The sequence below is a fragment of the Pagrus major genome, chromosome 19 (genome assembly GCF_040436345.1).
Source record: "Pagrus major chromosome 19, Pma_NU_1.0".
NCBI lineage: Eukaryota > Metazoa > Chordata > Actinopteri > Spariformes > Sparidae > Pagrus > Pagrus major.
The window spans coordinates 26983385-27001625 of NC_133233.1; the positions used below are offsets into that span (position 1 = coordinate 26983385).

Genomic DNA, 18241 nt, shown 5'->3' on the forward strand with positions numbered 1-18241 from the left:
TCCATGAGCACACTGCAAACAGGAAGCGCTAACAGCTAATTCGGCTAACTTTTAATGGAGTTTGATTTTTTTATTTTTGGTAGTTTTTTCTGTTTTAAATCAAGACTCCAGCTACTTCAGTGGTTTAGGAGAATGCTGCAACTGTTTTACTGTGAAGCTCCAGAAATGGTTTCATTTTTAGGTGAATTGTTCCTTTTAATAGTAAACTCAAACGCATATTTTACCCATTTTCTCATGATTTTTTTTTTCTTTGACTTTTCATCTCATAACTTTGACTTCTCAAAAATGTCAACTTTCTAACTCGGCTTAAAAATGAGTGTAAATAACATCTTTGGAGCCATCGTATGTTTTGTTTTTCTGTTTTAAATCAAGTCTCCAGCTGCTTCAGTTGTTTAGGAGAATTCTGTGACGCTGCTTTACTGTTTTACTTTACTGAAGCTCCAGAAATGTTTTCATTTTGAGGTGAACTGTTCCTTTAATATAGCAAAATCAATCAAAATGCTTTTTTCTTCCTTTGAACTGCAGATTTCTGGCTAAAAGAAAGAAATATCTGAAGTTATGAGACTGTTTGTGAGACTTTGGTTACACTTGCTTCTCCGATGTGATCGATCGGGATTAGATGTGACGAGCTGATCGATCATTAAACAAACACTTCCTGTGTGAGCTGATGAAGAGACGAGTCGGAGGAACTTGAACTTTAAATGACGCATTAAAGAGCAGCCGCCTACTCACCTCAGCTTCCTGTTGAAAAGTGTTAATTAAAATAAAACCAGAAAAACGAATCAACCATTTATAATATTTTAATCTGCATCACTTTGAACAACAAAATCCCTGTAAACATTACAAAATCAGCACCTGTGTCATCGGAGGAAAGAAGTGGTCCTGGTTTGACGAGAAGAGGAGTGAAAAGTTAACGCAGGCGGACGTCTGAAACCATAAATAACCCACAGCTCAGACTGCGGTCGGGTCGGGAGAATCTGCTCGAGTGGTTCTGACCCGTCAAGACTCGACTCGTGAATCTGTTTCACTTTCACTGATGTTCAGACTCTGTCAGAGCTCACGGGTCGGCTGTGACCTGCTGACGTCTGTGGAAGTCTTAGTGCCAGAGAAAAGAAACCAAGGAGTAAATAAAGTGTCGACAGTAAAAACACGATGAAATTATCAGAGAAGAGTCGACTTTATCGTGTTTTTGACTTTTTGATTTTTATTTCCTCTGTTACGACTCTGAAAGTTTCAGCCTTTATCTCATGATTTTAACTTTTCATCTGAAACTTTTGACTTTTTTTCTCGTAATTATGGAAATCTATTTTTTTACTTCATCTCATGATTGAACTTTTATCATAACTTCAACTTTTTATCTAATAATTACAAACGTTCATCTTATTTTCAGGAACAAAAATGAGCTTTTTATCTCATTTCAACCTTTTCTTTTATACTTTCGTTGGCAATTATTACTCAAAATCATTTGAACTTTTTATCCAAACATTTTTCTGTTTTTCATCCTTTAATGACAACCTGTTATTTCATCATTTCAGGAGCTTTTTAACTCAACATTTAAATTCTCTCATAATTTGGACTTTTTTCCTCAGAATGGTTACTTTCTCTGATAATTTCAACTTTTTCTTATTTTGACTTTTTAATCACATTTCGGCTTTTGCGTGTAATTTTGACTTCCTAATTGACTTTTGATCTCAAAAATTCAACCTTTTATTTAAGAATAATCATCTTTTGACTTTCTACTCCATATTTTTGCCTTTTTATCCAATTTAATGACTTTTAACGTCACAATTATGAACTCTCAGCTCATATTTACAGCAGGAACTTCTTCCGAGTTTTCATCTTTTCTGGCAGAAATGATCTTCCACAGATCGGATACATGAACACGAATGTTGAAAAGTTGCTGGTTGTCAATCATCCAGCGGTCACAGCTGAAGTTACGTCTGAGTTTTAAACATCAGTGAATCTTCACAGGAGCTGATTTCACTGATTGACACGTCGGTTAATCAATGAAAACAGCTGCTGGAGAGTTTGTTTGAGTGGAAACAGGTTCAGAATCACTGGTTCACACGAGGTCTTTAAACGCATCGATCAGGAACATCAGGAGGCTCAAAAATCAGCAGTTAAAGGTTTGTGACCTTTTCTTAAACAAAGTGAGGGTTTCTACACATTTGTGTTTGGGATCAGAGCTGCAGCCAACGATCAATCGATCGATCGATTCAGTCCCTTTTCAAGCAGAAATACCTGCTGCTGTTCTTAAACGTGAGGATCTGCTGCTTTTCTTTGTCCTTTATGACGGTGAAGTCTTTGGGCTGTAGACTGTTGGTTGGACAGAAAAAGCAATTTAAAAGATTTTGGGAGATTATGACGAGCTTCTGAATCTTAAATGATTAATCGATTGATCATCAGTTGCAGCCCTCTTTCAAATATTCACCAGATGTGTCAGAACATCATATTTGCTATTTTCATGCACATAAATTTGACTAAATCTGACAAGTCAGAGTGAAAGTCTCTTCTCCCAACCTGGAAACTTCCCAGAGTTGATTCTCCAAACAGCTGAGGACGTGTAGGGACCCCACGAGTGAAGCACCAGGTGTCAGAGCCCCTGAAGTCTTTAATCCATCAACCAGACGTCACAGCAGCACGAGACGTCCGTCTGTCTAATAAATTACAGGTGTAAGGTAAGAAAGTGGAGCTCAAACAGGAACATCTCCTCAGCAGGAGGATGAAAATCTAAATACAGAGGCTGGTATTGCTTCAAGTCGGTCAGACGTCGGGCCAAGAGCACCAGAATTCACATCAGAAAAGATAAAAAGAGTCAAAGTGATTGTTGGTACGTTATTAAAAGGCTTATTTAACAAGAGGAACTCTGGAAACCATCAAGATTATATGATACTGATTGGACATCACGTGGAGGAGGCAGTACGAGGTCCTCTGAAGGGAGCACCAGACAGACGAGGACCGAAACTTCTTCATCATGCAGGAAATTAAAAATCAGACAGGACTGGATTGAAGGCACGGCAGAGAGCGGGACGCTGCAGGTTAGACGTCTACGAACACCTCACGACGAGTTCACGGTGTGAAGTTTCCCTTCACGCTCTCACTGTGCTCCACTCGTACTCGAACAGAAAACTGTTAAAGCTACGACAAGAAACTTTCACTTGTTCTACAAAAGATGAGGACGGCGATCTGTCCGCTGTGATCCACGTCTCCAAGATCCCACCTGCTCCGAACAGACGATATTTACACCTTGTTACCTGGAGCTGCTGAGCTCAAAGTGTTTGAGTGGGATCTCGGGTACGTTCTAGTTTTAAATTTAATCTCTTCTGGTTTTGGACTGTTGGGACAAAGTGAGACATCTGGAAACACCCGACTCTTCTCTACGTCCCAACTACTGAAGCTCTGCACCAGCTGATGGTGAAACAGTGAATTAGTGCAGCTGTGTTGACGTGGATCTGTGTGAGTATGAGTGGAGCACAGTGCTGCTGGGAAACCTTCAGCAGGCGGCGGAGCGTCAGAGGAGAACATGAATAAAAGCCTCCGACAGTATCGGAGGAGGGGTTCAGGTCGAGTTTGGTAAAAGCAGCGCTGCTCAGTCAGGAGAGCGGCACGAGATCACGACAAGGAGACGAAACGTCAGCCGGACTGAAAGGTTCAGAGTGTCCGTCGACTGCCAGCTGAGTTCCCAGTGGTGGTGAAGTAGTGCTGGTTCAGTGTGTTCACGTTAGCACCTGAAGCCGAGGCGGCGTCACAAAGCAGCGTCAGCGGCCAAAACAAACATGGCGGCTTGTCTCCGTCCACAGTGTTGATAAGATGTTAGTCTACCAGCCCGATGACGCGTCTGCTGGGGTTTTTAGTGGGAGGAGATCATGTTACCTGAACTGAAAACAATAACAGCTTTTTCCTGTAGGCCCTGAAGGCATCGTAAGGTTTTCAAAATAAAAGCCTGACTGGAACTTTTCTAAATTATTTTTTCGCACTAAATTGATCAGCAACACATTTAATATTCAATAAACTGTTTAGATATTTTGATTCAGTCAAATTTTTCAAATGTGAGAATTTTCAGTTTTTGATTTTAACAGCTCAAGTTTGGTTTTCAAATATTTTTTTTAAATATATGAACCCTCAAAAATAGGTTTAAGTGACAAAAAAGCTGTTTGTGAAAACCGTTTTCCACTAATTGAATTAATTGCGACTAGTTCTTGATTTAATTAGCAGATTTTCTCCATTAATCTCTTAATGTTTTTGTTTGTAAAACTTCCAAAAATAATGTTTTCAAACGATTGTTATCGTCGACCAACAGTTTAAAACCTAAAAATATGTAAGAAATTGAGTTGACTCTGGTGCGACGCTGCTTCGTGAGCGGCCTCGTGTTTTACAGACAGACAGTGATGTGGCACTCGGAGGAGTGTGTGGCTGGTTCAGTTCACACTGTAGAAAAACACACAACATGACACCTGAGCCACATGTGGCACACAGTAGAGTCCAGAGAGCGGCTGGTGGAGGATTTTGGTCCCTGAAGCTCGAATCGAAAAAGCAGAAAAGTGTTGGGTTCGTCTCCTCTCACCTCTAAAAAAAAAAACACTTGTCGTTTAGAAAGTCAGTGTGTCGGTGATCTGCACCTTCAGCTGAGGAAGATTCACGAATCCGAGACTCCCGCCTCGACAGAAGAGGAAGATTTTTTTGTCGACAGAAGAAAAAAACCACAAGAAGAAAAATGACAAACGGATATGAAAAGTATTTTTAAAAAAGACTACGGTGGCAAAAAACAGAAAGAAGAAAAAACAGCATCAAAATTCGGCTTCAAATATTCCCAGTTTTCCTGAAGCTTTCTAACATTTTGACGAGTCGTCTTGATTTCCTGAAGTGAACGTGTGTTTGTGTTTGAGTGTAAGGCCTTTGTGTCGTTGATCCACGGGAGGTAGAAGTCCGAGTCAGGCGATCTCCAACTCCCGCTCGATCCCGACGTACTTCAGAGCGTCAGCCTGGCTGTACCTGAAGCACAGACACAGAGAAACGTTAGCTCAGGAGGCTTCAGTGGTTTGTTCACTCAGACGAAGTCTCTGACTGAACTCACTGAGCAGATTCATGGATAATTAAAGCAGTTGCAGCCCAACATGCTATTATCATCACAATAACAACTATTTTTGGTTATTATTCTCGAATAATCTTTAAGTCAATAAAAAACAAATCAAACTGTGGCTGTTCCTGACCTGTAGTCAAAGAAGAGTTCCTCTCCGGTCTGGATGGCTCTCTTAGCAAAGATTCCTATTCTGTGATCTCCGTTCACCATCATCACTGCAGAGAGGAGAAGAGTCAGCACAGATCCACAGAGCACCAGCAGGTGTGTTAACATCCAGGTGTTCACATGTACAGTCTGTGTCATGAGGCTGCAGCTCATCACTCACAGCTTCTTACCTTTTGCATAGCAGTTCGGGTTCACTGAATGGTTTGCAAAGCGGATCTTGTTGCCTTTCCTCGTGGCATCAACAACAAAGTCTGTCGGGAACAGAAAACAAAATCTGAATCAGATTTTCAGTTTTTGTGGTCGTAAGTAACTAAACTGTTGTTATATCTGAGAATATCCCTTCATTAAAGCTTTTCAGGCCTCAGCGTGAACGTGTAAAGAAAACCAGACGTGTGAGAGTTTTACCGTTGTTGAGGTTGAAGAGGAAGCTGCACATGTATTTGTCGTAGACTTTCCCTCTGCGATCTGCTTCATCCTGAGAGATGATCTGCAAAACAAAATTACACATTTTCCACTTAAATCCTTCGTCTTTAGTACAACATGTATCAAAGTTATGTGTTTATTGCATCACACTTTGAGGATTAGCGTCAGATGTTTTTAAAGCCCGAACAGAATAAAAGTTTAAACTTTTTCATAACACAGAATTTAACGTAGATGATGACAGACGTCCATCTTCAGGAGAGGAAGCTGATCAAAAACGTGCCAGAAGAGATTAAATATCCAACGAGGAGGAAGAATGTCTCATCTCTTCATCTGTCTCACCTCTCCACAGTACTCAGAGATGAACTCGTTTTTCTGGACCGGCTCTTTGATGAAGATCCCCCAACCTGCCACGTCTGACGGGGCCAGCAGCAGATGCTGAGACACAACAAGAACCAGAACATCACGTTTGAGCTTCAGATCAGTAATAAACTACAACACAGATGGTTGTTGTGTGTTGTGTTACCTTCTTGGCTCCTCTCTGGATGGAGCAGTTCTTGCAGGACACGTTCTTGCTGTCCCAGTGGTCTGCAGCGCCGCAGGTCAGGCAGAGGTCGGGGTCACACTCCCTCACTGCCAGGTAGCACGGACACTGCTTGGTGTTGCACTGAGCTTTGCACCGACAACCTGGGAAACGGTTCTGACCTGCGTCCACACAGCAGCGCAGGAAAGAGGAAATGCACACGAGCAGAGTTAGTTTCAATCTGAGGTTTTACTGCAGAAACTCGTGAGGTGTGTGTGTGTGTGTGTGTGTGTGTGTGTGTGTGTGTGTGTGTGTGTGTGTGTGTGTGTGTGTGTGTGTGTGTGTGTGTGTGTGTGTGTGTGTGTGCTTACACTCAGAGCTACACTGGCAGAACTTCTCGCAGAAGTTCTGGGCGGTGACGCAGGGACAGGAGGAGTCACAGGGCTGCCGCGGGTGGTCACACGGCTGGTAGTTGTAGACGTGATTGGACGAGCCATCTGTATGAGAAGAGACGCAGCGGTCAAACACGATGTTCACAGATCAATCAAGTGTGACAGTTTACATACTGATCATGTGACTGTCGGCCATTTTGTACCGCCCCTGATGAAGGCTGAAACGCGTCGGCGTGTTTTTACTGATGATGTGATTAATTAAAGGCTTTTTAACTCATCACCATCATTAAGTGCCTCAGATCTCCAAACTGACGATTACCAGAGGGACACGGTTTTCCACAACCGAGCAGCACATCCTGTTTTATGACTGAAGTGTGAGCTGCAACAGTCTCAACTTTAAGAGTGAATGTAAAGGCTTTAAATGTCTTAGTCTGGAGGCAATTTGTACTGAAATTCATGATTCTCAGGTGTTTTAGCGTATTAATATTCACGTGGCTGCTGATAAAAGCAGCTAAAGGGGTAAAAACGTACTCAAAGAACTGCAGTTACATCTGTAACCACCGTTTTCCTCGTTAGCTCTGATTTCGGTAACACAAACATGTGGACGGTTAATAAAGCACCATAATTTCTCTGCTGTCGTCTGGAAGAACCAACACTTCATCTCCTCCCACCATCAGAGAACGTGAAGACCAAGCGGATTAACTTGAAGCTGATCAATTAACGACAGCAGTAAATTAGATGTGGGAAACTGTTTCCTTGTTGCTCTTTGTGGAGCCGATGTTAATGTTCTTCTTTCGTGGTGTTACACTTTATTTTGTGTGTGTCAATAAAACCAGGAGTGTGATGACATGTTTGGGTTTTTTCTGGACCCACATTAATAAACTCTTCCACATTACAGTTTGTTGCAGTGACCTCTGACCTTTCTTCAGCTGGATCTTCCTGCAGTGAGTGGCCCACAGTCTGTGTTTCCTCTTCTTCTTCCTGGGCGGCGTGTCCTCGTCTTCAGTCGGAGCCCGAGCGATGATGCTCGACTCCTTCACCCTGAACTCGTAAACCTGCACGACACGATGCTCGTTAAGTCTGTGCATCATCAGAGTTTCCTTTGCTTTTACTTCTAATTTAAAACATTTAGTACCCAACTATGCTGACTTCCAAGATTGTTACTCTTAATTATGTTCCCTGTAAGATAATATTGTCTGATAAAATGAAACAGATGGATGACGCGCTGTGAGTAATTGTAACTAGTCATCACTGTCGGCTCACCTGTCTGCAGGTCTTGGTGCCGATGAGCCGGGCGATGGCGCAGAAGTTGTCGTAATACGTCCCGATGAGAACCCTGAACAGAGAGGCTTCGGCCCCGCTCCAATCCACAGCTTCAGCCTCACCGGTCAGCTTCATCTTCACTGGAGTCTGACACCGAGAGTTTCCCTCTGCACACGCAGGAGATAATCGTTTCATTACAAATTAATCAATTCGTGTTTCACACAGCGTCACAACTTCTTTGGATAATGAGTGAGCGGTTGTACCCGAGCTGCTGGTGTTCTCGTCCTTCTTGTCCTCGTCGTCTTTGTCATTGTCCCGCTCGTCTTCTTTGCTGCCCTCGCGGTCGCTGTCCGTGTCTTTGGTTTCTGAGGAAACGGTGGGGGTGCTGGGCCGGCTGTTGCTGTTCGGCAGCCGTCCGCGGCGACGGCCCACCGTGCGTTTGGAGGGCGTCTTCGCCCGCTCTGCAACCACGCCTGCCGGGTACTCGCTGACCATCCCGTCCTGAGCAATCACAGCATGACAACAGTGATGTATAACCTGCTGGTGGTGCAATTTAATCTAAGAAGACTGTGTACATGAATGTTTCAGAAGTTTGACCCTTTAATCTGAGAACCTGTTGACTCACCTGTACCAGGTACATGTAGCAGTCAATGCCGCAGGGTTTAGTGTCCACCAGGTTCTCCAGGTTCTTGCGCTTGTAGGTGTTTGGAGTAGCATGAAAAGCTAAAGGAGGAGATGTGAGATAGAAGAGATGTGTCCTGTGAGTCAGGTGGGAACTTTAAGGACATTAGACATTTTTTGGTATTTTCTCAACTTTACTAACAAATCATTGAACAAATATTGGCCTAAAACTTCTGTTAGTCAGCTCTAAGATCAACAGCTTCTTTCTGAAACTCATAATAGTTCAGACCATCGACGCTGAAGTCTCTTAAAACTCTCATGTCTGTCGGCTTTTTATAGGGATTTATTTTGGCCAATAACTGTGCTTTTTTCTTACAGCTTTTTAAAAGGTGTAAAGTTCAAGCACTTTCAAGGTACCTAAAAAAAAATATTGCCAGACTCTTGATAAAATTCACAGAATTTCTTTACATCCACAGAAATCAATATCCATCGTCACTTTGTTTATTTTACTGACTTTTCTTTTTTCTGTGTGTTTCGTAATTTCTTCCTGTTAAATTTAATTCTAAAATATAATTCTATGTTTTGATCATATTTATTCAATTCTGGCTGAACTGGACGCCTGGAGACGACTCACAAATATGACGACAAGAGTAACAATTATTTAAATATTAAAAGTTTCCATTTGTCAGTTTGATTGCTGCCGTTTGCTAGTTTTATTTTGGAGCCAGAACTCAGCAGCCTGAATTTACTGAATAAAGTTGACTGAAACAATTTATGTAGAGCGATATCTGAGTGGTGCGTCCTTACTTTTATAAGTTAATAAGATGGTGTGTGTGTGTGTGTGTGTGTACTGACGGTGGAGGAAGCAGTCGTATTTGAAGCAGCGTCTGCAGAACAGAGTGTGGAAGGAGTGCAGGCTCTGCTCGCGCTGCACGGAGCGAGCGTTTGGACCGTCGATGTTCGGGGTGCATTCTGGGGGCAGCGCGCCGGGCAGCTGCTGCTCCGTCAGCTCCTTGTACCTGAAACACGCACAGAAATTAAAGTCGCTTATAGTCACGAACTGAAGGAAAGAAATGTCCTGAGACAAACACACACGCAGCAGAGTTTCTACCGACTCTCCCTGTCAGAAATATTCTTCATCCTGTCAGTCGAGCCTTTGCTTGGTTTAGCGTGAAAGTATTAAATCAATTTATCAAAGATGAAAAGACTCATCGTGTTGATAATATCAACCTTCTGATGACGAAGTAAGATTTTATTTATACAACAGAGTAAACAGTCTCACTTCCTCACGAGGGGAAACATCTGCTGTCTCCAAACAATGGACTTATGGGAGTCACACTTTGTCGTAAACAATTTGCCGCCAAATAAAAAGATTTAGCATCATCAAAGGATATTTCAATGTAAATATCAACCGCAGTTTGATTAAATAACTGTCAAAATTCAGTGTGCGACTGTTTTGTCTTTTCACAGCCGTGTAGAAACTCTGATACGTGCACTGAAACATCTTCACAAGGATTCCTACAGTTATGGCTGTCACGATCAAGTCAAACTTCTGCAGGACACTTTACAAAAACTGTTATTCTGAAGAAACATTTAACAATACTGGAGTTTAAACGTCGTATAGACAAATTGAATTAATTAAGTAAGAGTAACTTTCTCTGGAGACACTTTAGTTAATTGTCCTTCTGTTATTGTCACATCAACACCAACACGCTCTCATACAACAAACACTCACTTCTCTTTGAGCTCCTCTGTGGAGCCCTTGTCAGGGAACATGGAGGAGATGGCTTCGAAGATCTTGTCAGAGGGAAACTTCTTGGTGCTGTCGCTGCTGGTTCGGCCTGGAGACGACACACGCACGCTTTCCATCAGAGCACAACACTCACTTTTTATCTTCGGTCAGCTAAACAGCAGCAGTGTGCGGGCATCAGAAAACACGTCAGTCAAAGAGGACTTACTCTCATTGTTGATGAGCCCGTCCTTGCGGGGGTCCTCTGGATGCTCCTTGCTGTCACACAACTCCATCTTGTCTACCTTAAAGTCCTGTTCTTCCTCCTCCTCATCATCCTCGTTGTCACTGTACTGAGACAGAGCGCTGACCAACTCCACGAATATCTCGTCGTTGATGAAGCCGCATTCTGAAACACAAGACGTGATATTATAAACTGCTGTGCAGAGTTTTGTTGACTGATGAGCTTTAATGAATTACTTGAACTGAACGTCCTGAATCACATTTCATCTCCACGCCAGCTGTTTGTTTTCTGAATGAAACCCCCTCACAGATTTTTAACGCAGTGCTATTTTCAGTCTGGACACCAGCTAAGGTATTGATCCGTTCTGTGTCAGTGTATAGGAGGGGTTTCCTGGGTGTCAACATCTTTCCAGCACTGACGGCTCAGCCATTGTTCGACTATCTATCACATCTGGATGTGTGAAGATCAACAGATTGTTGGTTTTAATGTCCCGACATCCTTCATTTACATTTTTAAATTCTTCTTTAAAATGATAAAAGGGGATTTTACAACAACAGCTCGACTTAATCCTGGTGGCTTTTTGCAGGTTACGGCTCATTTATGCTAAATTTCAAACCTCAATTTGAACGACTACAGATTCAGAATCAGAACCATGACAGCCCTGATCGTCAGCTGGTGCAGAAGAAAATATGTTGTTCCGTAAAACATAAAGGAAAATTACTACAATGAGAAGTTGTCGTCATAATATTTAGTACAGGAACTGGCCTTGTTCACCACCATTAATCTCTGACTCTCACCTCTGTCTCCGTGGACTTTGCCGTCATAGTTCTTGATCAGCTCTTCTATGAAGGTACCATCCTGGTCCAGGATCTCGTCTCCCATGTAGGGGATGTTGTGGAGCACCGTCTCATCCTCCACCTGATGGAACAAATGCAAAGCAGACGAGATTATTATTATCCAATGCACTGATGCTACTTCAACAACGAGACACAAAGAACTTTAAAGTGCATTTCACACAGATTTCCACACACACCATGAAGTTCTGCTGCAGCGGTGACCACGAGTACATGACCGGGACTGAGGCCACAGCGTTGAGGGTCTTCAGGGGGATGACCTGCCGGGGGAACTCAGAGAAGCCGCTGTCCACCGTGCACTGTGGAGAAAAGCAACAGTCAAAACACTTTCTCCACGTGTCTGTGCACTGATGGAAGATGTCCAGCTGCTCACCTCTCGGGTGCCTCTCAAAGAGCCTACCGACGTCATGATGTGAACTGGCTGGATTCGCCTGGTCTTCCACTCCTGGTTCAAAATGTCCGTCCGGTCATTGATTTTCTGACGGTTGGTGTTGAACATGCTCTGGAAGGTTGACCAGAAATTTAAATTAACCATAAAGTACAAAAGATGAGAAACGTACCAGCCAAAAATGAGCACATACCGCTGTAAAACACACGGACAGAAAAATGATGCACCAAGCAAGTGATGAAAAGTTTACTTTAGTGCCATTATGCGACCCCGGCTTGTGTAGCTCTAAGGTGTCCTGAGAGATTACAAACATGTGAACAGAACATCACGGGCTAAATGCTGCTGACGTAGAGAGGAAATGAGAGTGTGAGCATTGCTGGAATGCAAACTTGATATTTCCTGTTGCTACTTTGCATGATTAAATACCTCCAGTTAACCAAGGTTAGTGGCAGGTCTAAATGTAAATCAAGGTCGACAAGCTCTTTGAACCTCTGCTCTTGAGCCAACATGAACAAGAAGTCCTTTAAATGCTCAGAGTACAACGGACAGTTAAAAATCTACCATTAATGTCAACTGTGCAAACTCCAGGGCTCGACAGTGTGAGCATTTCACTCACATTTGCAACTTGAGATAGATGTGTACAAAAAAACCCAAAAAACTAAAAAAACCTCACTGTGCTCGGTCAGTGTTTTCCAATTCACCATAAAACAAGTTATGAAATAATGTACCGACACGCGCTTTGCGCTCTGAGCTAGAGGGCGTTATTAAGTATGTTACGACCCCTCCCTCTCTGCTCGCCATGTTGCAGTTGATCACTTCCTGCAGGAGCTGGCAGTCAGGGAGGGTCGTTAGGGCGAGGTGCCGACACCTGGCTAGGCCTCTACCGAGGTTATAAATGCCAGCTTGGTCTCATTGTCTCTCTCTCTCTCCTGGGCTCCACACCGCTACAGGTTCTGGGTTCGTTTTGGTGTTTTCTTTTGCATTTAACAGCAGCACACACACGCCTCACTCATCCACACACTACATTCACTACTGATGACGCTACTCTCCACAACTCATGCTTTTTGTAGATAGTTATGTGTTTAAGTTAAGTTAGCACTTAAATCCTGACTTGTCTCCCCTCTTTGTCACATACATTGAGCCAGTTTGTGACAAGTGGGGGCTCGTCCGGGATCCAGTATTAGTATTAAATTAGCTTAAATATAATTTGGTCTTTACTGGTAAACTGGCCCGTTTTAGGTTGGTGTGTGTTTCCTCCTATTGCAAACAATGGTCTTTGGTTTGCCTTGTTGGAGTGTACACTAGTTGTTTTTGGACACAGCCGTCTGTGCTGTGGTTGTTCAACTGTTTTGGGAGGGGAAATGTCAGGTTGTTAGTACTTCCTGTAAGAAGGTTGTAGGAGATTTAGGAGAGGTATTTGGTCCCTTTCTGTTTGTTTGTCGTGAGCTTGATTGGACTTGACTGGGGTTTTGTGGTGGTGGTATTTTGGTGTCTGTTTGAGCAGGAGCTCCTTCTCCCCTGTTAGGCTTGGCAGCAGGTTCCTCTAGGAGACTCATGGCGACTACTTTAGGCAGCGGCAAAGGTGGGTAGAGCTTTTAGCTCGGGAGCATCTCCGTGGTTGTGAGAGGGCTGCCAGTCTTCTGGTTGCTTTCTTCACACCACTGGTTTAGCGTGCATAAGTACCCCCCACCATCAACTGCACGAACACTAGGTATGAGTTAGCTAGCTAGCTTTAATGGTTGTAGTTAGCATCAGGATAGGGGTGAGGCTCCTGTTCACCTGTTACCCCAGGTTTGGGTTTTCTGTGTGTCCCAGTCAAGGTTGGTAACTGGTTTGGCTGATTGGTTTTGAGGATGACTTCTCTTGTGGAGAGTTTCATCCAGGATCCTTCAGAGTCTTTGCTAGAGCAGTGGACTAAAGAACAGCTTCTTAGGATTGCAGAGCACTATGAAGTGTCTTTCCATGCTCTCCTCTGCTACTCTCCACAACTCATGCTTTTTGTAGATAGTTATGTTGTTTAAGTCACAATAAAACATCTTCATTGGCACTTTAAATCCTGACTTGTCTCCCCTCTTTGTCACATACATTGAGCCAGTTTGTGACAAGTATGAAGCCAATGAATCGTTATTTCTAAAGACAGACGAGTGTGACAGAAACTGAAGTTTTGAAACGGTTGTCAGTGAGGAGGAGATGGACGAGGAAGGCACCAAAGGATTGTTAACAGAAGAAGTTCCCGGCAGCAATAACAGTTCAACTTCCAGCACTGGTAGGAAATAGAAATATAACCCACAGCGGCAGAAAACATTTTGGAGAAAGTTGAAGCAGCTTGAAATAACAACTTCTGTGAACATCTGCTCAGTGTGAAGGTCGGCGCGTGGACAAACCTTGACCTCGTCAGCCCGTCTGAAGCGTTTGAGCTGCCGAAGCCGCATGTACTCAGACTTCACCCTCCTCTTCCAGCAGGCAGGACCTTTCTCCGAGCGCTTCCCTGTCAGCACCATGATCAACCTGCAGACAAGCAGGAGGAGGACGAGGTTACTAAACACTGAAAGCCTTCACATTTTAGATTTTCACTCTTTGCTTGGACTTCTTGACTGGATTGTGGGGGTGAAACATAAATAAACCAACATTATGACCACATGAAGGCCTGCGGTTGATCAGCTCCAGTTCCACCAGCCTTTCATGTATTCATCGCTTCCACATTTCAGACTATAACATAAGTTATTATCTTCCCCCCACTGATATGAACCAGTCCTCTGTACTGGTGCAGTCAGTACGTCTGCTACACAGAAATATATATTTTTAGCTCATTTCACAAAACCAGTCCTTTTTCTTAAACTAAAAAACAATGGAAGCCTGAAAATAAATATCCACTTTGTTTTTATTTACGACAAAACAGAAAACACATATCTCTGTGACTTGAATATATTGAAATAATGCCCAGGTTTAATATGCAAAAACAATATTCACACAAGGCATCAACTGGCCTTTGATACCAGGTAGGTAAGGTGAAACATCTGTTCTATAAAATGTTTCCTGAATCTGTAAAGCCGTGTGAGAAACTGTTGAAGGATGACTTTAAAATGACTTTCTGCATTAAAAAGTAAATGTAGTTTTATCTGGTTGTATTAAACGATGAAGAGCAGCTATGTGCAGTAATACAGAAAACAGCCTCCGTTCAGTTCTCACTTCTGTGTTCAGGCGTGAACGTCAAAGACACATCAAACGCAGGTGATGGGATTTTTCTGTCCCTTCTATCGAATCCTCTCTTCACTGGAGGAAGTTGAACAGGAAATCCATGTGTTCACTTTTTTTGTTCTTTCATAACTCTGAACTACAACAGTTGTGTCTTCACTTGTAGCAACAAGGTCCGTGTGCCAGCTCGACAGGCGGCGTCAGTCGCTGCCTACCAGCCGGGCTGGTCTGACTGAAATCTCACACTTTCGATTAGACATGTCAGACGGCTGTCATGGAGACATGCTGGTAAGCCATGTGTCAGATTGTGAGAAATGTGGAGGAATGTAGTGGTACGACACACTTTGACATACTTAATCTTCAAAGTACAGACCGAGTTGAGATTACAAGCAGCCAGTATGCAAATATAATGGAGAGTTTTAGTAAATGTTTCAGAGTCTAGCACCTAGGTTATCTCACAGGGCACTCAGTTGCTGGTTTGTGAGTATCTAGACAAGTTTTACTGATATAAATGGTGTAAACAGTATCAGAACCATGTATATTAGATATAGATGACTCTCTGTTCAGCTCATATGATGTTGTGAGTTTACATGAGCAAAGTGGCTGAATATGGAGTTACGTCGACAAACGAAAGCAGGGTAGAGCTTTTACTTCCTCTCGGTTACAAACCCTTAGCTGGCACAGATCGATGATGACATTATCCACTTTTTTTTTAAGTTCAGTAATCACCCTGGATTCATGAATACTCTCCACAGAGAGGGTTTCTCTCGGTCTCTCACCCGCCATCTAACTAAACACTCGTAAAATGTAACAGCAACGAAAATGGTTAAAGGGGAACTATTTCATTTTGGAGAAGAAACTCAGGATTTTAATATTTACAATATTAATGAGGTAATAATACAAAGTCAGGACTGTTTTTTTCCCCCCATGAGTGAATAAACAAGCTGTTCTCAGAGGATAAAAAGGTCCCAGAACACTGTTTGAAGCTAGAGAGGTGGCAGGGTCCGCCACATATAAACCGTGTCGTCCTTCTAAGGTCAGTTTGTTTATTCAGTCATGAAAACAAAGAGTTTGATTAATCAGTTTGTTTCGGGATTAAAAGATATCAGTCAGTGAAGATCTTTCTCTTCTGATTTAAAATGTCTTCGCCCAAACTACAGTTTTTTAAAAGCTGTGTCTCAACATAAACCAGTCTGGGTACGAACCGTGTCAACCAGCGGTCTGGACGAGCACAGGACGAGCTAGCTAAGCTACAAATAACAAGCTAACGATAGCTTGGCAATGTCGTGCCAAGTTTGTATCCCCTCAAACTGTGTTTCACCGAGCATGTAAACCCGTTTCACCACCATCCAAGATATTAAAGCCTCGGTTTACACTCCGTCACAAAAGGTTTTCTTCCCGAGACCGACGATAAGAAAAGTTGGTGTCTTTTTTTTTTACGAGGGAATCAATTCTGACAGGGATACAAAATTTGGCACGACACCCCCGGCGAGCTAGCTAACAGTTGGTTAGTTAACAAAGATTGAGGCATCCACAAAGCATTAAGATCGGACCCGGGTCGTTTGAACCGCAACGAATGAGCTGGAAACAAAGACAGCGGCGCCGACAGCTTCTCTTACCTGCACAGGAGGCTCCGTCCTCATTCAACGGAGTGATCCGGGGATGAATATGACAAACACGGGCAAAGTCGTCCTTTGTGTTGGGGATTAGCTCGCTCCGTGTTCCGGCTAGCTGCAACGTTAGCTCGGCGGCTAGCTGCTAGCTGTTAGCTCAGTAGGAGGGAGCGACACCGGCTTCGCGTATCCAGAGTCGGCGAACAGAGACGCCGCAGTCTTCCCCACTTTATCTCCGGCGTTGGCGCGAAGGACACGGTGCTCGTGGATAAATCGCGCCGTTTTAATTTCACTCTGCCTATAAAACAATTTGACCGATTTCAATGTTTCCGCCTCGGCACGGCTGCGGTTCAAACTGCTCACCGTCTCGCACTCACCGCCCACTACGGCTGCAGCAGATTCAAGAGGCGCCAAACGTTTGGACCAATCGCGGAAGCCGACGTTCGGGCTTCTCAGTATGGCGTCACGCGATAGGTCGGATCGTTTTACGACGCCGGCCAATGGGAGTTAGCGCTGCGCCGGGGGGCCTGCAGCGGGGACATGTGGACAGGTTCCCTTTGTTCTCTCATGTGTCAGCGGGATAAAAACACTCAACATGTTGTCTGACAGCTGAAATATGAACCATCGCGCTTCACTTTCCATCTTCAAACAGAGTCGATGACGCGCGTGAGCTGTCACACTCACGTCGGCGAGATAAAAGCATGTGAAAGACGGATTATGAGTTTGTTTTACGGACACCTGAAGGCATAATGTTGCATTTAATGTCGTTCAACCCTGTGGAAATTTACACCGTCTCAACAAAAGAGACGCTGTCGTCTCCTCCACCTGCCGACAGCTCAGGTGAGGAGCAGCGGCAGAGGTGTCAGCTGTTCACCTGGAGCCGGACAGCTCCGAGTTCAGCCGCCGTGTCAGTGGTTCAACGACAAACAGCGTCTGTTTGTTCAGAAAACACACACGAAGGCTGCAAAGCAACGAGTTCACTGATTTAATTGTGTGTCCGCAGCAGCAGCAGGGCAGGGGTCGGCAAGTTTGTTTAGCCCCGCCCCTTCTCTACAGCCATTGGCCGACGCTCGACGTTGTCTACATGCTGCGTTCAATGCCGTTGGACATTCAAGACACGGCGAGATTAAAGCGTATTCATGAGGTGAGGAGGACTGAACATTTATTCACCGCAGCAGCCCGGACAGACTCTGGAGGACATGTCACAGAGGACTTTAACTGAGGGAAGTGTATCTGCTATGTGTGCAAGTGGACATGAATGTGGTTATATTGATGTTAAAGATACAATTTGTGTTGTTGTATTCAGGAGACCCTCATTTCCTGTTTATTACCTGCTGGATACCCATAATATCAGCTGTGGCAAAACAACCTTGTTAAAGCTGAAATATGTAAGAATAAGCCACCGGTCAAATTCATTCTCAAAACTAACAGGGGGGAGCACATCACCAGATCAACCGTTAAATATCTGTAGCTGCCATTAGCTAGTTAGCTGGATTAGCCGTGCATGTAGTGGTCCAGGATGGGAGCCCGGAGCACAGGAGTGCTGGTAGACAGGACATACAGTAGATTTCTTCACATTCTCCTGATAATTTTGGGTAATTCTTGAATGTTTTCAACTGAACTCGTACACATTGCACCTTCAAGTTCAATAATTAGGCCATAAGTGAATTCTGGTGCTTCAGTTTATGTGTAATTTCACCTACTGCTGCAGTTTTAGACCACATACCCACATGTGCAACCCTAAATTGTGGCAA

The 18241-nt window shown here is 43.6% G+C and overlaps 1 protein-coding gene across 1 annotated transcript; it reads right to left on the bottom strand.

The window, feature by feature from the left end:
• Positions 1-784: 784 nt before the first annotated feature.
• Positions 785-17587, bottom strand: ezh2 (enhancer of zeste 2 polycomb repressive complex 2 subunit). The gene is made up of 19 exons (XM_073487953.1): positions 16494-17587; positions 14064-14187; positions 11665-11793; positions 11471-11590; positions 11235-11355; positions 10423-10602; positions 10200-10305; positions 9320-9483; positions 8469-8566; positions 8107-8344; positions 7844-8010; positions 7500-7635; positions 6560-6685; positions 6192-6370; positions 6008-6103; positions 5651-5732; positions 5416-5496; positions 5211-5295; positions 785-4992 (listed from the first exon to the last, which is right to left on the bottom strand). The coding sequence occupies exons 2-19, from the start codon at positions 14178-14180 to the stop codon at positions 4932-4934; spliced, it is 2286 nt and encodes a 761-aa protein (XP_073344054.1). The 5' UTR covers positions 14181-14187; positions 16494-17587; the 3' UTR covers positions 785-4931.
• Between the last annotated feature and the right edge of the window lie 654 nt (positions 17588-18241).

What these genes read in the sequence shown, in the direction of transcription:
- ezh2 (XM_073487953.1), bottom strand. Translation starts at nt 14,180, where the DNA reads ATGGTGCTGACAGGGAAGCGCTCGGAGAAAGGTCCTGCCTGCTGGAAG. An exon ending in CGCTGCAGCAGAACTTCATG is followed by an intron (nt 11,356 to 11,470) that starts GTGTGTGTGGAA and finishes TTGTTCCATCAG; the next exon opens with GTGGAGGATGAGACGGTGCT. An exon ending in GCACCAAGACCTGCAGACAG is followed by an intron (nt 7,636 to 7,843) that starts GTGAGCCGACAG and finishes CGTGTCGTGCAG; the next exon opens with GTTTACGAGTTCAGGGTGAA.